The sequence below is a fragment of the Macaca mulatta genome, chromosome 10 (assembly GCF_049350105.2).
Source record: "Macaca mulatta isolate MMU2019108-1 chromosome 10, T2T-MMU8v2.0, whole genome shotgun sequence".
Lineage (NCBI taxonomy): Eukaryota > Metazoa > Chordata > Mammalia > Primates > Cercopithecidae > Macaca > Macaca mulatta.
The window spans coordinates 74,417,759-74,443,229 of record NC_133415.1 but is presented as its reverse complement, the minus strand read 5'-3'; the positions used below and the strand labels follow the sequence as shown (position 1 = coordinate 74,443,229).

Below are 25,471 nucleotides of genomic sequence, written 5' to 3'. Positions count from 1 at the left end.
AGTACTTATCAACCCTTGTTTGGTGGGGATTTTGTTTGTTTATTTATCTATTTGTTTATTATCACATTCCCAGCCCACAAATAAGCTTACTAGAGGAAGTGATTTTGCTTTGTTCATCCCTAAGATTTAGAACTGTCTGTTACACGTAGTAGACATTCAGCAAATATTCAGCAAATGAATGAGGGAACAAACCAATAAGGACTAAAAGCACCTACAATGTGTCTATTTATATGAGCTCTTTGCTGGAGGTGTTCGAGACAAAGGTGCAGGAGGTGTTCGAGACAAAGGTGCAGGAGGTGTCCGAGACAAAGGTGCAGGAGGTGTTCGAGACAAAGGTGCAGGAGGTGTTCGAGACAAAGGTGCAGGAGGTGTTCGAGACAAAGGTGCAGGAGGTGTTCGAGACAAAGGTTCTGCTCTTGAGAATGACAACTGAATGATTTAAGAATCTTGTTCATTGACGGGAGGGGTGATCTTTAAGTAAGTTGATTAAACAATGACTTCTTATCTTACTCTCATTTTGATACTGGATTTTGATACTGGATATGTTCTTACAGCAAGGAAGCCTGTAACATAAATTTCTAGAAACAAGGAAAGAAAGTCTGGCTTGAAATTGCTCTGGTAGACCATTTTAATGCTTTGCAAATTGCATTCTGACACCGTGGAGCCTTGCATAGGAGCTTTCCTGAGTCTGGACAGGGAGGATTCTTGATCTTTTCTCATAGCTGCCCCACTTATATGGGAGACTGAGAAAAAATGCATACAGTCTTCTCCCTGTATCCACATCCCTGTGCAACGTGACTTTGCATCTTCTCCTATCAAGAGGGAGAGTCTATATCCCCACCCCTTGAGTATGGTCTTAGATATTCAGTAAATATAATATAAGCAGAAGATTTAAAAGGGCCTACACATCAGGGTTTGCCTCTTTTGGTGCCCTTGGGAACTTTGCCACAGGTACCATGTGAATAAGTCCAGGTGACTCTGGGAGATGAGTGATACTTGGCCCTGTTACCTCCACTGTCCCTGCTGAGAGCCAGCTGACTGCCAAGCAAATGAGTAAGGCCATCAGCATAGGCTGATCACAATGTAAGAGAGAGCTCAGCTGATGTCACATGATGCAGAGATGAGCTGGTGCAGGGACGAGTCGTCCCAGTAGAGTCAGCCCAAACGGTGGCTTACAGATTTGTGAGCAAATAAATGGTGATTGTTTTAAGTCACTTTGAGTGGATGTAGCAAAACCTGACTGATACATGCTACTGTACCCTTTTTTCTTAAGAGAAGCAATGCAATGGTTAGAGCAATGTGAAAAGCAAGTCTTAAAACTCCCCATTAAATACAATCCCAAGTTTGTAAATTGTATATACAGGTACATGGAAATATGGGAAAAATAGGTAATGGGATTAGGAATGATCGTTGTTTTATCCTCTATACTTTTTTGAGTTTACTAAATTTTCTACAATAATATTTACAATCTTTTTAAAACAACAAGAAAGAAAAGCCAAAGTGCTTGGTTAGTTTCTTCTGGCTGCCCTCTGATCATTCCTGGGCAATTTCTGATATGACATAAACATTTTCCATATGGCAGGGGTTGCTGGGTGTAAAAGAGAGGAACATCAAAGGAATGGTTGGCTCCATTCATGCCAAGGCCACTGCCTCCGGTGGGAGTTTCAGGGGACTCAAAAGAGCCTAATGGTTTAGAGCTATGCTTTGAAACTCTTCCATTTAACTAAGCCTTCCTTGGAATGTAAACTGGTTATTTCCTTGGCTGTTATATTCCATGCTCTCTGCCCAGGGGTGGCTGATGAGTTTCAGCAGAATCCCTTGTGCAGGTTGCGGTGATATGAAATACAGAAATCTGGGCCTTGAGGTATGCCAGTGTGATAAACATCCACTGTTTGTCCTTCTGGATCCATTTTCCTCCGTCCTCTAAGTCTTAGGAAACTAACCTATATTGACTGCATTTTGGCTCCTAGCTAATTCCAGTCAATAGGGAGCATCAGTAGGAAACTAGAAGGAGGAAGAGTGAGGTTGGAGGATTTATTCTCTCAGCTCTCATCCTGCAGGTTCATCTTGGTTTGGCTTCTACCAAAGATCAGAGCTCCCGTCAGGCAGCCCCGAAATCTACAGCAATCTCCATTTCCAGATTCTAGTAGTCAGGACCTCACCTCACCGCTTCAGGCATGGGGTAGTAGGAGTAATGTTCCATTCTAAAGTACTGAACTAATTCTCATACACTATTCCTTATGATTTTTCTATATCTGCCTACGTTTTTGTAAACTGTCCTTTATTACACCATCCTCAAATTACCCAAGTGGAGTTGATCATCTGTTACCTGCAGGGGCTCTGGAAGGTACTGGGGACACATGTATTCATGTGAATAGGCTGGATGCACCCCTAGAAGAGTCAGCTCTTCTCCTCCAACAAAAATGGATGTGGCAGAAAGGAAAAGAAATAGCCATAGTTTCCATTACTTCCTATACTCATTGTTAAGGAGGCAAATTATCCATCAAAGTCAGGCAATTCTGACTAACAAGGTGACACAGAGGAAGGGATGGTAATTTCTTTTTTGTAAGCCTTCTGGGAAGAGAAGTGGGTGACTTGTGACTCAGAAAAATTAGAGTTATAAAAAAGTGTTTCTAAAAAATTATGCCCATGACAGATAGAGTGACAAGAAAAACTATGAAGGGCCCAAACATGAACATCTTACCCGGCCATCACTTGTCAGGAGGATGGAGTCACTTTTTATGTCCCTGTGAATCACTCCTTGGTTATGAAGGTAGGAGAGAGCTCTCAGAACTGACAGACAGACAGTAGCTATCTGTTCTTCATTCATTCTGGAAAGGAAATAACATTTAAGGAACAAGACAGGTTTAAGAACATCTTTGAAATGCTCAAGAGAGGCAGCTCCCTTGTGCTTTAATGAAACAGTGCACGTGCTCCAGCCCATATCTGAAAAAATCTGCAGACAAGGGAAGGAAGTCTTTGGGATCTGACTCCCAGAACAAAGGCGCTTGGCACCGAGAATATGACAGGGACCAAATATAAGTGAAAGGAAAGAAATCACTATTTGTCAGCTTTTTGGTCATTCATGCAAATGCACTTCCAGGAACTCTATTTATTTATTTATTTATTTGTTTATTCTTTGAGATGGAGTCTCGCTCTGTCACCCAGGCTGGAGTGCAGTCTTCCTTTTTGACTTTCTTTTCTTTTTTTTTTTTTTTTTTTTTGAGATGGTGTCTTGCTCTGTCGCCCAGGCTAGAGTGCAGTGGTACAATCTCAGCTCACTGCAACCTCTGCCTCCCGGGTCCAAGAGATTCTCCTGCCTCAGTCTCCCAAGTAGCTGGGATTACAGGTGCCCACCATCATGCCCGGCTAATTTTTGTATTTTTAGTAGATGGGGTTTTGTATTTTTAGAGATGCGGTTTCATCATGTTGGCCAGCCTGGTCTTGAACTACTCCTGACCTCAGGTGATCTGCCTGCCTCAGCCTCCCAAAGTGCTAGGACAGGAGCCACTGTGCCAGGCCCCATGAACTCTTAACAGATCATTCCATAGGCATGAACAAGCCTCCAGGTCCCACAGAGACAACACATTGAATAGGTGGATGAAGATTTCAGGCGTGGCTGTTAAATGATCATAAGCAAATCCTTTAATTTCCTTGGGCCTCATTTTCTTCATCTTAGAAATGGGGAGAGCTACAGTTTTCAAGGCTGAGCTCAGGCAAAGTGGTCTTTGCATCTCTAATCCTCCCTCTGGGACCTACCCTACTTCCTATTCACCCTCTCTCTTCTTCCCCCAAGGAGCTAGAGGTTTTTGTTGCTTCAGGTCCCTTCTCTCAAAAGGAAATTGGACCTAGGAAGTTACTAATAACTAAGTGTGAATGGATAGTATTTTAATAAATGGACCATGGGAATGAGAAAGGAAGTGAAGTATTGGTTATGGCCTCCTATATCTCATCACTGCACTCCTGTGGAGAAAGTTTTTCCTTCTCCATAGTTTTAGAGGGGGAGGGGGAGGTCAGGTAACTGCCCAAGGTTGCACAGCTAAGAAATGGCCAGGTCACAATTCAAACCCCACCTCTTTTTTAGTCCAGAACCCACGCTTTCCCACTTTCCCATTTTCCCACACTGCCCTCACCACTCGAAAGAATGGATTTTCCTAATGGCTGAAATAGTTCAGCCACTGAGGAATCTAGGTGAGAATTATTTGGATGGCACAGGTTGTTCAGTGCCCTCAAAATGACTCATTTTGGCAGCTGCCTAACTCATCTATGTGCAAAACTTCCTCCCTATTCCATGTTAAATAATAAAAGTAAAAGAGGTCCTAAAGCAAACTATCATACAAACAGAGGAGGCTGCCAGGAGAGACAGAGGATATAAATGACCGGAGCCCAAATTTAAGGACAACCTTGTAAAACTCCAGTAACCCCAGGTAAATCTAAGGTCAGCAGAATAAGGAAATGAATGGCTTTGAATTTTCATTTCAGTCTAGTTGATGCTAGAAAATCCTGATGGTATAAAGAGGTAGCCAATTAGGAGAATATCAAAGGTATAAAGTTGATGAGTATGAAGAAACACATCCTTCCCTTCAAGGAGGATTTGGCCAGGTGCAGTGGCTCATGCCTGCAATCCTAGCACTTGGGGAGGCTGAGGTGGGAGGATTGCCTGAGGTCAGGAGTTCAAGACCAGCCTGGCCGACATGACGAAACCCTGTCTCTACTAAATATACAAAAAATTAGCTGGGCATGGTGGCCCGTGCTTGTAATCCCAGCTACTTCGGAGGTTGAAACATGAGAATTGCTTGAACCTGGGAGGCGGAGGTTGCAGTGAGCCGAGAGTGCACCACTGCATTCCAGCATGGGCAATAGAATGAGGCTCTGTTTCAAAAAAAAAAAAAGAGGATTCCACAGCACCAGTCTCATATGAAGGCAGATGAGAAGAAATGTTCTTGCCTGAAACAGAGGAAACTGACAACTTCTGTGTTCTGTGGTATGTTGGTCATTATCCTGAGTGGTTTTCACATGACCATTTTCACATGTGGAAAAACACATTCCTCAGAGGTTTAGAGTATCTGCAGCAGGGACAAGCTCACATATACCTTCAAATTAATTCAGAACCAAGAACCACCATCTTTAATAAAATTATTTTCTCTTGAATTCCATGAAATTTGAGTTACCTGAAGCAGGTATAAAGATTGTTTACCGGTCGACTATACCAAAAATTACTTGAATCTAACCCCTAGTCACTAACAGAAATATCCCATTTGACTGGAACATGTGACAAATACTTCCTAATCCAATGCCTTTGAAATTAACACTGCCAACTGGAGAATGGCTGGTGTATTTCTACTTCTACTTCTTTTGTATAGAAAAAAAGTTTGGCATGGAATAAAAATGCTTCAGTTCTAGAGTAACTTCAAATTCAAATCCTGGCTGTATCAGTTATTAAATGTGTGGTCTTGAGAAGGATACCTTTAAAAATTTTGAGATAGAGCCTTGCTCTGTTGTCCAGGCAGGAGTGTAATGCGCAATCATAGCTCACTGCAGCCTTGAACTTCTGGGTCAAGTGATCCTCCTGTCTTAGCCTCTTGAGTAGCTAGGGCTACAGGGACATGCCACCACACCCGGCTAATTTTTAAAATTTTTTTATAGAGACAAGGTCTCTAAGTTGCCCAGGCTGGTCTCGAACCCCTGCCCTCAAGTGATCCTCCTGCCTTGGTCTCCCGAAGTATTGAGATTTCAGGCATAAGCCACCATGCCTGGCCAAGAATAATTTTCCTCTTTGAGTTGTAGCTTCATCACCTGGCAGACAGGTACATCAGCATCTGCCTCATAGAAATATGTGATGGTTACATGATAAATATATAAAAAGCTGGATGGTGCTTGGCACTTTCGTTTCCCTTCTGGAACTCTTTGTTTCCTGGAAGTTAGAAGGATCTTACTTAACAAGATGTTAGGTTAGTGCTAACACTTCAGTATGTATAAGAAACACCTGAGCATCTGGCTAGAGCATGGATTCTCATTTGGTTGGTCTGGGGTAGGACCTGAGATTCTGCTTTTCTAACAAGCTCCCAGGTCCTCAGACAGCACTTGGAGTTGCAAGGGGTTACATGTTTTATCAGCCGATCAATAAATCATTCATTAAAGCAGTTATTCAGCATCTACTATAAGAAACTCTCTGAATTATCAGTTTAAGATTTCAAATACCTGCCGGGCGCAGAGGTTTATGCCTGTAATCCCAGCACTTTGGATGGCTGAGGCGGGTGGATCGCGAGGTCAGGAAATCAAGACCATCCTGGCTAACACGGTGAAATCCCGTCTCTACTAAAAATACAAAAAAATTAGCTGGGCGTGGTGGCAGGCGCCTGTAGTCCCAGCTGCTCGGGAGGCTGAGGCAGGAGAATGGCGTGAACCCGGGAGGCGCAGCTTGCAGTGAGCTGAGATCCGGCCACTGCACTCCAGCCTGGGCGACAGAGCGAGACTTCATCTCAAAAACAAAATAAAATTAAAAAAAAAGAAGATTTCGAATACCAAATATTCATGGTGTTCCTTGACACACAATTAATGTTTTGTCTCTGGAGTTAGTGGGTCTTTAAAAGGGAAATTAGTTGACAATCCTGGATGAGAAAATTAGAAAAGACAGTGGATTTTAGGGACACACTCTCTTGAGTGGTTTCCACCGATACAAAATAAGAATGGAAAGGAACCTTGACAAAGGTAGAGCTGGAGACCTGAGTGGCTACATGAAGCTCCGGAAGGCAAGAAATAAGCTTCTCCCCTGAACATATTTTTATTTTTTGCTTTATATGCGAAAAGCAAAAAATGTATATCATATTTGCCTTAGGCTTAGATCTTTCCAGTATATTTGTTTCTACCAATTAAGATGATCTTACATGTTTTTTTGTTGGGCATGTCTTATTGCTACACCAACAAGAGTCTGCCAGCTAAATTGTTGGTGATAAACGTTCAGTGTCTTCACTCACAACACTTCATTTTGAGATGGCCTACTCCAGACTGAGAACTGTAGAGTCACGAAACCTCTCGTTTTAGTGGAGAAAAAGCAGCATGTTCTATCCCTCACAGAGTTTCCCAGTACTTTGTTATCTTGCTTTCCACCTATTAGATACCTGGATCCACTTTTGATTCAGGCACCATTTCAATAACAGCAGCTAACACTCAATACCTCTTCCTCATGACAACCCTTTCTTAACTTTTCGGCATTTTATTTACCATCAAAACCAAAGTTAAAGTTTCCCAAATGTAACATGCTATTTTGTATGTCTATTCCACAGAACCTTGCTTCTCCAAGTATGGTCCATGAACCAGCAGCGTTGCCATTGCCTGGAAGTTTGCCATAAATGCAGAGTCTTACACCCCTCTCTATTGAGTCAGGATATGCATTTTGATAAGATCCACAGTGATTTATGTGGACACGAAATTGAAGAGGCACTGTCCTAGCACATATTCTTTCCTCTGTCTTCAGTGCCCTTTTCCTCCTACTTGCCTTCTTAGTAAACTGCTATTCGTCTCTCAAAATCCATCTCAGATGTCACCTTATATTAAATAGAAATATTTCTTGACTCTTTCTGATAGAGACATTTAGGTACCCTTCTATGCTAGAGATATATATATATATATAAATATACACACACACACATATATATACACATATATATGAGAAATACATTGTAATACCTGTGCAGAATTAGGAAGAAAGATATATATACACACACACACATATATATATGTATATATATACACACACATATATGTATATATATGCATATATATATACATATATATGTATTTCTCATCAATATACAGCAATATAGGTCAATATACATCAATATAGATCAATATACATCAAAATACATCAATATAGGTATTATAATGTTTTTCTCATCAGTGATGTCCCTGAGGGGATATGTCTGAGGCATATACATTTGTATCTTCTGCATCTCTAGCACTTACAAAAGAGCCTGACACATAAAATGTGCTCAATAAATACTTAATGAAATGGCTGGAACTGGCACATCAGGGAGGTGCTGAAGCAATAGGCTGTAATTAGCCATTGTTACTTGCAAGAATATTTTAAAACACAATTGAAGAATTTCTGCGTGCCTCGTCGATTCATTATTTTGATACAAAACTTCAAGTGATCCTCTCCCTGTCCCTTCCTTCCCCTGGCATCCTTGGTGGTCTTAGCACGCAGCAATGGTAGGGTAACTCGGGAGAATGAAATTCCGCTTTTAAATCTATGTAGTGACAGGAAATTCTATTATTTGTCACTGAAGCTTCATTCTTAGCAGGTTGCTTATTTTAAATCAATGGGTATTAATGCCCTTCTGAAGGCAGGGAGAACGTTAACCGAATGAATGAACTATACATGCCTGATAGCATAATGGGCCCTCCAGGGAATGTGGGGAAAAGGGTAGTTATATTCCCTGACTCCAAAGTGCCCACAATTTATGAAGAGTTCATAGTCACTGAGGCTTTATCCCGGAGAAGAGTAAGAAGCACCTCGAATTATTTGGATAATAAAGAAGCTTACCTGGTGTGAGTCACAATGTCTGTCAAGGCACCACCTTCTAGAAACTCCATGACCACCCAGAGCTCATCGCCAACAAGGTAGCTGTTGTACATGTCAACCACATTGTCATGGTGGTAATCCCGCATGATCACGACCTGGGGGAATGGGAAAGATACTTTTGACTTGTGAAGATGAAGTTGCTTTTTGTTCTCTTGTGGCCACACCTACAACTGTAAGTAAACTGATTGAGAGGTACTGACTGTGGGGAAGTTTATTCAGAAATCTATTATAGACAAAAAGCATCAAGGGTAACTAGTAGAAATAAAAGGAATCGAGGTAACAAATTTGAGAGAAAATGGCAGGTCACCCTGACATTGGAGAGACACAGAGAGAGAAATGAAAACAAGTAGAACTAAAGCAAGATTTGCATTCACAAGAGGGAGTTTGGTTGACAGTCTGGGGATATGATCAGATATCCCTAAGGATCTCCTTTAGAATGCACTGTTCACAGTCCTCTGCTGGTTATCCTAGCAAAGGGTCACCAATTTGTAGTAATTGAGGGAACGAGTCCCACAAGTGAATGAAGTAAACTATCTATTAGAACTGGAGCCACACAAGACCAACTTAATTTCTCCTTAGAAGAAGATATGGGTTGAACCTGAGAGATATTTGGGCTGAATTCAAAGAATATATGTTGAAGATAAAAATAAATATGGCATAGACATTAAAAGGGCTAAGGAGCCTGCTTGCTGGAGAGAGCTTCCAGAAATTGCTGCCCTGTGGCTGTTTCCACTCGAGTTTTCAGAGTTAGTGTTAAATAATAAATTACAGAATTGTTTATCTACATCATATTGCTCTGTGTGTTCTGGCATTATGGTTTGGAAAATAAATTCCAGAAATCAGGAATGGTGGACTGGGAAGATGCTGAAGCCCAGTCACCTGGAACTCTCTGTGAGATTTGGAGCATGTGTAAGAAATAAGCACCTGTGGGAGCTGGAGATGTGTGGAGGCCACTGGGGCCTTCACATGAGCCTCCATGAAAAACAGAGTTCGAAATTGTAGCTGAGTGTATTTGTACAGTGCCTGTTTATGGACCAAACACCTTCTTACTTCTCAGAGAATGGGAGTGCTTACAACAGAAAGACGAAGAGGTCAAGCAGCCATAGATTGTTCTGGGAGTTAGAAGATGTGGATTGTACATGCTTTCCTGGAGACTGACATCTAACACTGATATCCTGACTTGATATCTTTAGGACTTAGATCTGTCATCCACAAAAACTTATCTTTCCCCTCAGTGCTCTCATAAAATTACTAAAAGAATATTACTCCAAAATACTTTATGTGTTTTCTAACATAATTACTCATGTTTCCCCACCTATTTGAGAGCTCCTAAGTGATAAGTTTAAAAGGTAAATGAGAAAGTGGAAGGTAAATGTTAAAGTACAACAAATATACAGAGAAGGGTTAATTCCTTAACATATCAATAGCTCTTACACATCGAGAAAACAAATGCTAGCACCCTAATTGAAAACTGTATACAGAACATATGATTTAGTGAAGAAAGAAAAATGGCCTATAACCACATAAAATTAAATTCAGCTACACTAGTAATAAAAGTGCTAATGAAAACAGTAAGGTTTATTCACGTCTAGCAGATGAACAGAGATAACATGACAGTATCAACGATGCTAGTGAAGGTGAAACAGTACTATTAGTGAGGGTCTAGATTGGTACAAACTTTCTGGAAATTAACATTGTATATCATTTCTCTAAAAACATTTACATATCATTTGATCTGTTCATCCTATTTCTAGGACTCTAAGAAATTATCAGATATGAAGCCAAAGACTTATGTGTAACAACACTCACTGCAAAATAATAAAAGTGACAAATTGGAAACAGGATAAATCAGAGACTGGTTTTAAATATGATACGTGTAAATGATAGAAGATTATTAAAAGTGCGTTTTGACATGTAGCTAATAGAATATGTTAATATATTTTATTTTACATTAATAAAAATAAGTAATATATGCCAATATATGTTATTTAATATTAATTTTATTAGTATTAATGTTAACATTAGGTGAAATTTAGAAAGTCACAAAACCACATACTATAAAGTTACCTCAAATTTATTAAATCAGTGACTGGTTTAATAAATTTGATACAGATCTATGATAGAAGATTATAAGGCCATTACAATGGTCATTAAATTTATTTTACAGTAATAAATATAAGTAATACAGCTCAATATATTTTATTTGATATTAATTTTATTAGTATTCATGTTAATATTAATTGAAATTTAGAAAGTTATGAAACTACATATATAGAGGATTATCTCAAACAAAAGAAATTTGTAAATAGAAATATATAGAAAGGAAACACTGAAATATTAATGTAGGCTATTACTTGACTGGGATGTTTGTGGGACATTTTCTTTACTTTGCAAATATTCTACAGGAAGAATTCATTATTTTTATAGTTAGGAAAAATATTTTAAAGTTCCCAAAGAGTAATAGTTCATTGGTAAACTGACCCTGGTCTACTGTTTTAAAAATTGTTTATGGAGGGTATATTATGATATTATAATAGTATAAAATATATACAAATCCACACAGATACAGTGTAGCATAAGATTTAGAGTCTGCTAGACAGAGATTCAGGTCCTAGTTCTGCAGTCAACCTGCTTGACTCTGGGCCGGTCTCTTCACCTACCTGAGTCCAGGTTTCCTTGTTAAAATGATGATAACATATTTCTGTCTCACAGAATTGTTGTGAGGATCAAACTAGATTAATGCTTAGTACAGCGGCTGACACACATGAAGTACCTTATAGAGGTAACAGCCATATATGTGCACAGAAAGAAGACTAGAAGGAAATATTACAGGGGACGCTATTTTTGTCTTTATATTTTCAGTGCTTTTCTAATGTCCTAAAATGCACGTGTATAACTTTTGAAATGGGAAATAAATGTTACAAAGGAGAGAAAGGATGACCCAAACACACCCTTTACCTCATTGAAAAGCAGTTCCCGTCTCTGTTGCTTCCGGAGGTCCATTTTCTTCACTGCAACTTGTTTCCCTGTGTGTTTCTCGGTGGCGATGCACACGATGCCGGTTGAGCCTTCCCCGATTTTGATAAAGTTGTCCAAGTATTCCCTGGGGTCTCCTGGGCTGACCACCAGCTGCAGGGCCGCCCGAAACTGTTCATGGGACACCCTGGAGGGCTGCTGGTCGGAGGAGGAGCCCCAGCTGGGCGGCGGGTAGGTGCTGGATGAGAGGCTGAGGGAGCTCAGGTAGGAAGCGGTGGAGATGTACTGCGAACTGCTCTGCAGGGAGGGGTGGTGGTACAAGGTGGCTTTGTGGTACCCAGACGGATACTGGTGGCTGCTTGAGGAATAGCCCGCTTTGCTTTGACTTTGAGGTAGTTTGGCAGGGCCCCTGGGGTAGGTGTCAGACCCTGACAGTGGAGGGCTGAGGACCATCTGTGCTCGATCATAATCCACCTGGGAAGACAGACATGGATAGAGAATATTCACATGCTAGATCTGAATGCCACAGCCAGGAGGTGAGTGAGCTGACCGACAGCTGGCAGAATGAGGATCACCAGTGCGGGATGAGAGGATCTGCCTGGGGCACCAACAGGACTGGCCACACCTAGGGAAGGGCCTTCTCTGGTACACGTGCACCACAGTAGGAGGTTAGCTCACGTGTATCTTATCCAAGGTGTGCTTGCTTGATAAGCCTTATTTTCTTGTTCAGGAATGAAAAATCTCATCCCTCATTAAAGGACATTAGTTTTCAGCTAGCATTTTGGGGAGACACTTCCGGGGTAGGAGGCCTTTTCCCATGCTTCTAAATTCAAATACTAGAGGCTGGTATGGACATTTATGTATAACATATGTATAACACAGCAGATGTAGGTACAGGGGAAAACATGGCTCCCTGTGCTAAGGGTGTGAACCACAGGGTGAACATGTGCAATGTTCTCACCAAATAAGTACAAATAAAATTGAGAGTGACCAGTCTTTGCAGGGGTATGTGTGAAATGAAAGTGAGGCTAGACCCCAAAGAGACCCCAGCATCTGACTTGGAAGAGTGGGATGAGGGGATTTTGTGGAGGAGAGTGGGGAAGCCAGTGAGGGGATTACTGGTATATGATACTATGTGTAGATCCGGCAGTCACTTCCTGGAAAGAATCAGGAAGGAGCTCTGGCCACTCTTGGAATGGCTGAGGCCTGGATGGTAAAGATACCACATCTTGTCATGTGGTATGCTCCTTGCCCAGGGCAGAAAGTGCTAATCCATCAATGCACTCTGTTTTGGAAGATCCTGATGGCAACACAGTGCTGGATACATAGAAGGTACTCAGAAAAGATTTGTTGATTGGACTTCAGGCTGTTTCTTAATGCAGTGCCCCAGAAAGTCTCTGTCACTCTACTGGGTGTAAATGGAATGGCGTTAACTTATCCTACTCCCCTTACATCCACCCCAAGGACCTAGATCTACTCTAATATAGTAGCTACAAGCTACGCGTGCCAATTTAAAGTAAACAAAAATCCATTAAAAATTAAAAATTCAGTTTCGCAGTCACACTAGTCACATTTTAAGAACTCAGTAGTCACCACATCACACAGTACACATATAAAACATTTTCCTAATTGCAGAAAGGGCTATTGGATGACACTATTCTAGATGAATTGATTCTTCCCATGCAGCACATTCATTCATTTATTTCAAAAATTAATATTTGAGCAACTGTGATGTGCTATGCACTGTTTTAGGTGTGAGGGGGGAAGGTCCACCAAGAGTCAAAATGAATGGTATCTCTGCCCTCCTGGGGTTTATGTTCCAGAGAAGGAAACAGATAATAATAAAGAAAACCAATAAATACACAGTGTGTGGTTCAGGAGTCATGAATAATATAAAGAAAAATAAAGCAGAGTGAGGGGGTTGAAAGTAACGAGATGCCATCTTGGATAGGGTAGTCACAGAAGGACTCTCCGAGGGCGTTCCGTTTGAGCAAAAGCCTGGCTGAGTGAGGGAAAAAGCAAGATCCCTCTCCTAAGAGGGGTGGTTTGGGCAGTGGGAGTGACACATGCAGGATTCTGAGGCAGACCCAGGCTTAGTGTTTGAGGAACAGCAGAAGCTCATCTATAGTGGAGAGTGTCAGCTAAGGAAGATGGACGGAGAAGCTGCCAGGGGCAGATCATGAAGACCTTGGCAAGGATGTTGGCTTTTGCTCCGAGTGAGGTAGGAAGCACTGGGGATTGCTAAGCAGATAGGAGTGACACGGTCTGACTCTCTCTGGCTGCGGAGGAGAGACTTTGGTGGCGAGAGTGGAAACAGGGATGCCAACCGCTTATCACAGTTAATGTGGGCTGAGATTAGGGTAGTTATCATAGATGGGGTGAGAAACGGTGAAATCTCAGGCAAGATTTGAAGGTGGAGCTGACAGGATTTGTGGATGGATTGGATGAGATCTTGAAAGACAGGGGTCAAAGATGGCTATCAGGATTTTGGCCTGAGCAACAGGGTGTTTAATGAGATAAGGAATCCAGAGGTAGCAACAGGCTTGTGGAGTGTGGTAATTAGCTTCCAAATTGCTCTCAATGACATGTGCCTCCTGACATTCATATTTCCATGTAGTCCTCTTCTACACTGCGTTGAAATTAATCTGAGTGATCAAAGAATAAGGCAGAGATGATGGCAAGCTCCTTTGGTCTCCTACTCACGTCATTTATTTTGGCTTTCACCAGCTGCCATGTCATGAGGACACTCAAGAATCCTCTGGAAGGACTGGGTGCAGCGGCTCATGCGTGTAATCCCAGAGCTTTGGGAGGCTAAACTGAAGGATCACTTGAGCCCAGGAGATCAAGGCTGCAAGTGAGCTATGATTGTACCACTGTGCTCCAGCCTGGGTGACAGAGTGAAACCCTGTCTCAATAATAATGATAATAAAATAGAGAGGTCCATGCAGCAAGAAACTGAGGACTCCTGTTAAGAGCTAGCTAGAAATTGAGGCCTTCTAGCAAACAGTCATGTGAGCCATTCTGGAAGTGGATCCTCCAGGTCCAGTTGATCCTTCAGATGACTGTGTCCCTGGTTGATGTCTTGACTGCAACCTCATGAGAGATTCCAAGACAGAGCCAATCAGCTAAGCCCTCTCAATTTGTGACCTACAGAAACTGTGAAATAGTAAATGTTTGCTATTTAAAGTTTAGGGGGAAATAGTTGAACAGCACTATTTTTTGCTTCATGAGGCAGTGTGTTTTAAGCCATGAAGTTTTGGGATAATTTGTTATGCAGCAATATTGATAGCTAATACATGAGAGAAAATCAAGAATTCTTTTAGCCATGTTAAGTTTGAGAGAGTGATTAGACATCCAGGTGGAGGTGTCACTTAAGAGACTTAGACATGCCCCAAGTCCAGGGAAGACTTAAGGCTAAAGACATGAATCTGATAGTCATCAGTGCTTAGTTCATATTAAAAGTCATGATGCTGAATGTGTAAGAGATGGTCTGAGGACCCCAATGTCTAGATACCAGAAATAGCAGAGGGATCTTGCAGAAAGGAGCAGAGAAGGAGTGACCAGTGCTATAGGAAGGAAACTAAGGAAGCAAGGTGTCCTGGAGCCAAGGGAGGAAAGTATTTCAAGAAGGAAGGGCTAATGGATCCTGTCAAATGCCACTGAGAAGTGGGATGGGGCATGTTGCTCATCGGATCTGGTGACATGGTAGAGGCAAATAGGTGTTTCAAGCTCCAACCCCATCACGTTGCATAAGAAGATGCTTGTTCTATCACATCATGGAGCAAGAACTGCACACAGTGGGCTCTTTAAAATTGCTACCATAGCACCATTCTCAGTACCCCCACACTGCCCATTGGTTCTACAATGACAGTGCCTGGCCTGCTGAACATTGAGCAATGCAGCTCTTCCAGCCTCAAAAACACTACACTTTACTAGGCGAATTCACCACTCAGACAGCCTTGACATCAACCAGCAGGAACCAGGGCAGCTGCTAAGTTGCCCTCCTGCCCTGGTTGCAGAGACAACACATGCTTTTGAGAGGCATAGGGATGAATTCTGACTTTGATAATTTTAGTCAAATCAGTCTCTCTGAGTCTCAGTTTCCTTATCTGTAAAATGGAATAATAACAATAATTACTTCCTTTGGTCACTGTGAACTCTAAAGGATCAAATACACACCTAAGTATTCAAACAATGACTGGCCAGTAAGTTCTACTTGGTGTTATTATTACATAAAGTGATGAGACACTTTATACAGTAATGAGAATGCAAAATAAAATAAATAGTAACTGCAATATTATCAAACTAGCTAGCATTTATCGAAGACATACAATGCCCCTGTGGTATATATATTCCTATACATTAATACTCAAAGCAATAAGACAAGGTATCTTTAGTTGTAATATATTGAACAATGTATAGTTAAAATATTCAAAAACAAGCTGATTATTTTCAAAGCCTCTGTATTTGTGCTACACAAGGAAGATGTGTGTGTGTGTGCGTGTGTGTGTACGATGGAATGGGGAGAAAGAAGTGTCAGTGTAAGTTAAACAACTGGATTCTTCCTTTAATAAGCTCGGATTAGTCAAGTCTAGGCTAGTCAGCAAGGCAGGGTGTGAAGGGAAATAGGGTTTTTGGCTTTTATTTCTGAAAGTGTGTCCTGGGAGCCATCAGATGCCATTATCGCCCTGTGTCTTCCTTGGAGGACTTGTTCCCATACTTTCAACGAAAGAATTCATTCCCCACAAGCATGTATAATTGATCTCTGAATATATATTAAAAATGGGCAAGCTGCATCCTGCAGGAATCACAAACACCACTTTGCATTCATTTAGGCCACTTTTCTTTCTTATCACCTGTCAGCAGCATTATCAGAGTCCACACTTAACAGCCGGCGTATGGCATAAAGAAGAAGTCTGCCTGCACCAAGGGGACAATTTCCAGGCAAAGATGGAATGCAGAGCTCTTTGCTGAAAGCTAACCATCTTCAAAATTAGGCCATGAGACAAAAAGGTGTTGTTGTCTTTCATGGCTGCTGGTAAGAGGCGCAGACTCTTAAAAAAGCAATGGTTGAGGAACAGTCAGTATCACAAGAGACAATTTTTTGAATAAAACTCAAGGCATACTCATCAGGGAACGAACTGTTCACTTCGAGTGAGGGAACACGTGGTCTTCCCTCAGAGGACAAAGAGCTGACTCTGTGAAGGAGAAATGCATGGGTGACCCCATTTGGGGCCACCAAGGTGCTGAACCATTGCCTTCTGTTGGATCTTAACCCACATGCGGGTTCCATGATGGTGCGTATCACCGGCCCACACACTTTCGACAGGTCTTGTTCTTTTATTCTGGGAATCAAGCAAGGGGCAACTAAATCCCATTTTGTGGTTGATAAAATGGAGGCACAAGGAGATAAAACTGCCCCCAAGCAATCCAGGGCAAACAGCCCCACACTTCCAAGGGGACGACATAACCTGGTTTATCTGCCGGGGTCAGTCTTTCATTCCCAGTGGGAGGGCACCCAGCACACTGGCCCACAAGCCGGCTCCCTTGCCTGCCTTGGCATTTCCAACCTTCGTTGTCACCTCCCTGGTCTGTATAATCAAGGCTGGGCATTCTCTCCTCACTAAAATGCACAGGGGTTCTCCTAGGAGCCATCATGGGGCCTCTTCTGTCAAGCAACTGCTCTGTTAGAAGTATATCCTTGCAGTAGTAACAAATATTTATAAGAATAATGATGCTTGATATTTGTTGAGTGCTTTCTACATGCCAGGGACTGTTCTAAGCACACTATGTACATTCTTGCATGTAAACCTCAAGTTGGACAATTAAATAAGCTCTGCAATTCCTCCATTTTACAGATAAGAAGACTGAGGCACAGTGGGTTTAAGTAGGTCATGCAAAAGTCCCAAAGCTACAAAGAAGGGAGAACTGGGGTTCAAATCCAGACAGAATTGCTTCAGTACTTGGGTCCTTGATAAATTCACAGAGACAGGCGTCAATGATGGGGGTGGGAGGATGTGGTCTTAACAGAGGCAGGCAGAGCGGGGGATAACGACAACCACAGAGATAAAGCCTGGTCAGGGTGTTTCACTAGGGGCCCAGATGTCTGGGCAGCCTGGGGCAAAATGCAAGAATTGGACCAGAGCATGATGGATGATAATGTCTAGGAGAGGGGATGAAAGACAAATTAAGGGTTTTGTTTTGTTCTTATTGTTTTTGGCTTGTTTGTTTTGAACAGTTTTGGCTTAGAGAAATGAGCTCAAAAAAAAAAAAAAAAAGAGTAGTCATCACAGCAAAACGAGTTGATTATCTATGTACATCATTCATCATTTTCCTTTTTGTTTTGGTCAAAGCAGAAATCTGCATTGTTCCAAAACCACTCAGGCTTTCTTTTAAGTTCTTTCAAGGAAGAAAGTGCAAACTTTCTTCTGTGATGAGACCTCCTTGCCCTCTCACATCGCTCTTGGACTTTCATAATCATGTAAGTGTCCTGTTCTAAGTTGTCTTTCTCGTGATAGCCTATATTTGGAAGGCGGAAAACATAAATGATGAATTTGTTATTCCCACTGTTTTACACACACATGTTCATATACATGAGAAAGATGTGCAAAGCAGTCCAGCTTAAACTGTGCAATCTTTTCTATGACCTGATTGACAAACACATTCTAGAAAAAAAAAATGAAGCAGACCTATCTTTGGTATTGTGAAAGGAATTTGAGATCTGATTATTTAGTGAAACCACAATGCAGTGGAATTGGACCAGTGAAAGGAACGACATTTAATAAGTAAATCCAATGTATCTCTCATCACCCATGATCCAAACCATTTCCAAAAGATTTATGTACATAGTTTACCCTTGCAGACCTTACAGCAAGGGCACGGGGTGCAGAGCAAGGGTGGGAAACTGCAATGTAAGAGAAAAACAACAAAGGCATTCTTCTCATCCCTCCAAAGAGAACAGTGCTGTGATTTTGTGAACGACTAACTCCTTACAAAGGAGACCATGGTCTGCAAAGTTTTCAGGGGAATTTCCATATGGCATGATGTAATGAGAGAAGGCCAGATCAATCGTCTTGCAAATTATCACCCAGGCTGCTAAACTGCTTAGCTGCAGGGTTACCAGGTCATTAATTGTCATTGAAAATTGGATCCATTTTAACAAGGAATTCTCTCTACAGGAATCTTTAGAAATACTGACAAAATGAACAAGGAGTCGTGATTGTGATTTCCTCTTTTTTTTTTGAAATGGCTAATAACATACACTTGTTTTTTAGCTTCCGGACACTCTTTTGTATACCATATAAAGTAATTCTTTAAAAACTGTGCTTTGTCATGTCTCTATACAAACATGATCAAAAAAGAAAAAGAGCAAAAAAGAGAGGTTGTATTATATAAGGGAATAAATAATCCCCATTAACAACTCAGTCAGACTACCTTTCTACAATGAGCTCAACATCTCTAAAGATAGGGTCAGACACAGGCTTGTGATGTATCAAAATTATAAATAATTATAGCAATGAATTCGTTTAATCAATCAATTTCACCAGAGGTACGCTGGGGTGGACGGGGCATAAAACTCCACACAGCTATCAATTGCTCCGATTACAGCTGGCTGTCAGCCAGAATTCCCCTGATCCATGTTAGTTAAATGCACATTAATCTGAATTTGGCAGTGTAATCAAGGACCTAACTGAACTGTGAAATTGAATTCTGCAGTAGAACATAATTTGACCATTTTATGCCAAGGCTGGGGGGAGAAAAACCTTGGTGAGGGAAGGGTGGGAGAAAGAAGAGAAGGAAAAAAAATCCTGCAGCAGCATCTATTTGTCACTGTGGCCTTCTGTTGTGAGGGCAGGGGGGCCATGGCTGGAGTGTGCTCAACTGGGGTGTGTGGGCACGGCCATGGTGTGGGTCTGCGCCCACAGAATGAGGACCTCGGAATGTTGCGTGAAAGATGGTGAGTTATAGGGAGTGGGAGGCAGCTGGTTCCAGAGCCTGAATGTGATGCTCCAATACACCTTTTCCGAGCACAATAAAACAAAGACTGCTCATCTCAAAAATGAAAACGCCAGGCGGGGTGCTGCTTGCTCTCCATAAATCAAATGCAAGATAAAAGTGAATCACAGTCCTCTATTATCTGAGCATGGAAAGGGCATCTTAAATTGTCCTGACTTGACTCAAAAGAAAATTTAACAGGACCAGGCTTGGCTTTGGGAAGGGAAAACGACTGCTTGTAAGAAGTCTGGAGAGAATCATTAACTCACATTCTCTGTAGGGACACGATAGAGACTGGCAATTAGGGGAATGGGATTCATTAAACCCTGTGACTCATCTGTCTCTCTGGTTGTGCCCTGCAAATGCACACTGAGAGTTGGACAAGTCATGACCCTACAAACAAGCAAAGCCTAGCTATATGAAGCATTGAATAAATCTGAGATGTGCAGGCTCAGGCATACGGGTATTCCAGGCTCTTCCTCCACCTCTGAATTGGCGTATCCAATTAACCCCCCGCAGTTGCTGCTTCAAACTCAAAGAATGCATCTTCTATTCAAGAGCAGTGAGACACAGCAGATTGCTCTGGCCTGCGATCCGTCATCGCCTGCAGTGATGTGGAGGGACTTTTCGTCTTTGGGGATTGGTTTGCGGCCTCAGAATATTGTTCAAATATGTCAGGGCCTCCGAGAGAGGTAGGGACGGACAATGCTAGGTTAAATTCATTTTGTTTTTAATTTGGTAATGGGAAAACCCATTCATAATGACCGAAATACAATTTACTTTGAGTCACAAGAGCATTCATGGGAAGAAGTGTCCATTCATATGCAAAGGACACCTAAAGTCTCCATCAGAAGGGACAGATGTTAGAGATAGTGCACTCAGTCAGTCCTTGGATGTTTTATGAGCCTTAATGAACACCCTATAGGTAAAGAAAACAAATCTAAATATATCCACTGTTATATTAAGGGATCAAGTTCTTCTCTCTTTCCCCGTCAGATTTTTGGTGCAGCCCATCAGTTTTCACTAGGCACTGTCATTCCATAACCCATCAAGCCCCGAATGGATCTCTGAATGGAGTTCTGCAGGGATCTTCAGTAGAAAAGAAGTTGCTGTTTTGTTGTTGGAGCTGTGGTTGAATCTGGACATAGCAAGTACCACAAAGAACAGTGAATCATTAAATTATTGATGCGGGAAGACTGGGCCCACTGGTTCAAGTGCTTTTTCCTTCCAGGGAAAGCAAAGTGATAGCTAAGCAGTGAAAATACATTGTATTGTTGACCCCAGAAGGAAGTGCTGGGAAATCACACCATCCTTTTCTTCCCACCCTTTTTTATTGTTGTTTTGTTTTGTTTTGTTTAGACAGGGTCTCACTCTGTTGCCTAGGCTGGAGTGTACTAGTGTAATGATAACTCACTGCAACCTTGAACTCCTGGGCTCAAAGGATTGCCTTGGCCTCCCCAGTAGCTAGGGCTACAGATGTGTGCCACCATGCCCAGCTAATTTTTAAATTTTATTTGTAGAGACCAGATCTCACTATGTTGCCTAGGCTGGTCTTGAACTCCTGGCCTCAAGTGATCCTCCCATGTTGGCCTTCCAAAGTAATGGGATTACAGGTGTAAGCCACTGCACTTAGCACATCCTTCATTCTTCACTCAGAACTTCTTACTACGCCATCTGTTTGGGATATCCTAGGCTGCAGCTGTGGTCACTTTTCCTGCATTATAGAGATGGCAGGGTTGAAGTGGAGGGGTTGGTTGGAGATGTATAGCTATGTCAGTTCTTGCTTGTTTAGCATCTGGCTTCCATGCAAGCCTGAGAATTTTATTTCCATTCTAGAGAGCAGAGTAATCACTGGGGTGGCACTGGGGTCCTCAGGCCAGCTCAGTCGCTGAAGCTTCACATGGAGGTGAGCAAGTCACACAGTGACTCTGTGACTCTGGCCTTCTGAGACTCACATTTCTAAAGTGAGAACAGTTGTACTTATAGGCTGCACAGAGTGACAGAATTTGTTCCCATATTTTGAAAATATGTAAAAGATGGCACAGAGAGAACGTTCCTATGGCTGGTGTTAGCTGATAGGGTGATGTGTCTTCTAACCAGAATATTCCTGAGAATAATGGCTAACACTGAGTGCTTGCCATGTGCTAACTCCTTTAGGCTTATTAATCTTAATCCTCAGGACAACTTCAAAGTAGGTACTGAAACACTTTACAGATGATGGAACTGATGCACGGAGAAGATTATACAGCTAGTAAGGGCTTGAATCCAGGGAATCTGATTATAGAACTTGCATTTTTCTGTAATGGGTGAGAAAAACTGGATTATCGTTTAAAAAATCAAACAAGGCTACCACTTAAGGTTGAATAAAGACATGTGAGTCCCTTAGGGATTTCTGTACCTAATGCTTCCTTTACAGCCCATAGTTCCAGCTTTTGCCCACAGTTTACACTCTGGGTGACATTAAGGAACTTCTCAAGGATTCCATCCTACCAAGAACAGGAAGAATAAATAGCACTCCATGGGCACTGCAAATCCACCTGTCAGTCACCACCCGTTCTTCACCAGCAAGGTGAGGCTGCCTGTAGGATTTGTGTCTGGGCCTGGAGACTTCATGTCCACCTTTCTGCCCCTGGATTTTCTTCTGTGGAAATGAGAATATTCTGGAACACATAGACTTTGTAGTCAGTGGGACCTCGTTTGGAGTCCTGATTCAGTTATATTCAGTTATTTGCCTTTATAAACTTGGGGAAGTCCATAAAGATTTGGAGTCTCAACTTCCTCAACTGTAGAGCAGAGGTGATTCTGAATTCTTCTGGAATTGCAAAAACTAAGTTGAGTCATGTTTGCAAAATGCTTAGCACAGTGCTTGGAACACAGTAACCCTCACATCACTGCCACCATTCATCTACATGCTCCACAGGTAGACTGATGTGTAGACTACTCATATTAGTAATTAAGATGCTGTAATTTATTAACTTACTTAACCCTCATACTATATAATGAGACATGGGCTGTCTTTATCCTTATTTTGTAGATAAAGAAGTGGAGTCACAGTTAAGCAACTTGTTCACCCAGTTAGTAAGTGGCAATGTCAAGACTTAAACCCAGGCAGTTTATCTCCAAAACCCATACCCTTAACTGCCAAAACATGCTTGATAAATGATAGCTATTGAACAGTTGTCCTTAACTGGGCCAAGTTTACTGTCCTCTGCCTGTAGGACATTTGGCAGTATCTGGGTATATTTTGATTGTTATGAGTGAGGGAGAGATGCTATGGGCATATAGTGGGGAGAGGCCATAGATGTTGCTAAACATCCTATCATGCACAGGACAGCCTCCCACAGTGAAGAATTACTAGGTCCAAAATGTTCATAGTGTCAAGGTGGTGGACTGTGCCACAGAGTGAAAGGGGATGATGCAACCTAATTGTGAAATTAATTGCTAATTAACTGCTAATGCAACTTCATTGCTTCAGGTATTAAAAGGAGCTTATAATCAGGCAGGTTGCAGGCTTTGCACCCTCAGAAGCTGCCCCTGTGCTACTGGAAATGCATGCAATGTCTGGTGAAAGGCTTAAGCTCAAAGAATTGAATCCCAGCTCTGCTGTGAGCACACTGAGCCTCTCAAAACCCGTTTCCTCATCTGTATAAAGGGATCAAGAATTCTTGCCTTACAGATCTGTGAGGCTCAAGAAAACATGGCATGTATCTGGTACACAGCAAATGCTTAATGCACTGGTGGGATTTTTATGCTGGGGGCTTCTCAGTGGCTGCCGCAAGGAACGGATGTGCTGGGCCAATACAAAGACACAAGTAGGTGGCTGCCTGGTCCCTGGAGAGCACAGGAATGAGCAAAGTCAAATACATGGTGACAATTTCTCCAGCTAGCTTCCTTCCCTGGAAGGCAGATTTGTCTGCAGGCGAGGATGGAAAGCATTCTCTCTCCACTTCTGGCAGTTTTTATTTTTATGGTGGGTATGGTGCTATATGGTTTTTGTTTGGCTTTGTTTCCCACCCTCCCAACCCCAGGGTTTCATCTGCTTAGTTCCAGCAAAATACACTTAAATGTAGTGAGAGGAGGCCAACATCAACAGACTCATAACATTCTTGATTCCTGTCATGCTAGCAGGGAAATTAAGTAGGTAGATAATATTGAAGGAGTTTTTTTTTTTCCTGTGGGTTAACATTAATCTTTTTTTTTTCTTCAGGACAAAATGTAAAACTGTGTGTCAAACACACACACATGCGTGCGTGCACCCACACACATACACACGACCCTCCTCATTTCTGCTTTATCTGGAGACCTCCACAAGTTTTGTGCTTCCTTTTATTTTTGGAGGTGAGAACATGACCCAGCCTCCTCTAGGAGTCTCTGCAATGCAAGGCCAACTCATCTGAGTCGTGACCGCTATTTCTTCCCTCAGCTGGAAATCCAAATGTGATTGGTACTTTCTAAGAGTACAGTTCTAAAGACACAGGGACCATGGTCTTTTTAGAGAAATGTTATCTTTTTAATCAAGTAAACGTTTTAATTACTAACCTGCTTCCCACCTCTTATCCTCCCACAAAACACAAAACCTGCTCATGAATCTCTCGTGAGTTTCCTGTGAAACATGGAGCAGCAGCTTGCTTCTTTGTATTTCTGATTATAAGGGCTGAACACCCTTGGTAGAAGTTCCCATGAGTGAATATGCGGTTTTTGTTGTTGTTGTTGTTGTTGTTGTTCTTTTTGGTGAGCCGTAATAGTTTGTGCATTGCATTGTTTTTGGGCTGGCAGAGCCAGATTTCAGGGCAGGTCTGCCTTGTCTTATACTTGGAAGTCTGCAGGATAGAGGGAACCTGCAGGGTATTAAAGTGAATCACCCCTCTCACCCTCCTTCTTCTATCACTTAAAGTTCTGGTGGCCACTGGGACTTCTCACAGATTTTCTTGGCAAATGCAGTTGAATCCCCGAAATAACATATATCCAAGTAATAGGAAAATATTGAGCAGAGAGAAACACCAGACTTGAGTTATTGTCCTTGTTTTGCAAACAACTAACTGTGAAACTGTAAGTGTGTCATGTGGCTCTCTGGGCCTCAGTTTCCCCTTCTAGGAAATGAGTGCGCGGGGATTGCTGGCAGTGACATTAAATCTCAAAAGCCCATGCTATGTGAAAATGTGGACTCAGGGATACCAGTTCATCCTTTAAAAAAAAAAATTTAAAAAGAGAGAAGACTGAAACTCCAAATTAAGAGCTCTAAAACTCTTGACCTCTAAAACTATTTGGACTATGGACAGGTGTAGCCCACCCAATATTCATTTCCAACATCCAGGAGGAGCCAAATAAGCCTCCAGGGCCAAAAAGCAGCATCATCTGGGCAATGTTTTCTCTGTGACTATGACCCCAAACAACTCCCTAACACACAAGTAAGCAAGTAAGCTTAACATGCAAGTAAGCCACACACACACAAAATCTTAGATAAAAAATAACCACCAATGTTCAAAGCCTGAGGATGTAACTCAATTCAGCTATCGAACATGTTAACTTATTTATTCCATATCACTCACAGAAATGCACAAGTGATATGCACAAGAAATGGGGAACATATCTCAGGCCTTTATTTATCAAAATTTGTTTTTCATTCTATATCTTGGGAACTAAGATGGTAGCTTTTTTGTTTCTTCTAAAGAATGGCTGAAGTAGCTCCAACAATACACTTAAATGACTTCTCCTCAACATCTCGGATGAGGTTAATGAGAAATAAGAAGCAAAGGAAAAATATCGACTATCTATAATCAATAAAGCAGGTGAATGCAGGCAGGCTTGGCTTGCAGAGTTTTCTGTGCTGCTCACCAAACTGTCGAGAGTTTGGTATAAATAAGGTACATGACTGCCCTGTGAGAAGGCACGTCCCTCTCACCTGCTTCAAGACCT

The 25,471-nt window shown here is 41.8% G+C and overlaps 1 protein-coding gene across 1 annotated transcript in view; it reads right to left on the bottom strand.

The window, feature by feature from the left end:
* PAK5 (p21 (RAC1) activated kinase 5) overlaps positions 1–25,471 on the bottom strand; it is a 301,563-nt gene that overhangs the window by 17,757 nt on the left and 258,335 nt on the right. The window contains 3 exon segments of the mRNA NM_001260987.1: positions 2,705–2,831; positions 8,546–8,679; positions 11,543–12,034. Coding sequence (NP_001247916.1) covers positions 2,705–2,831; positions 8,546–8,679; positions 11,543–12,034 — 753 coding nt within the window.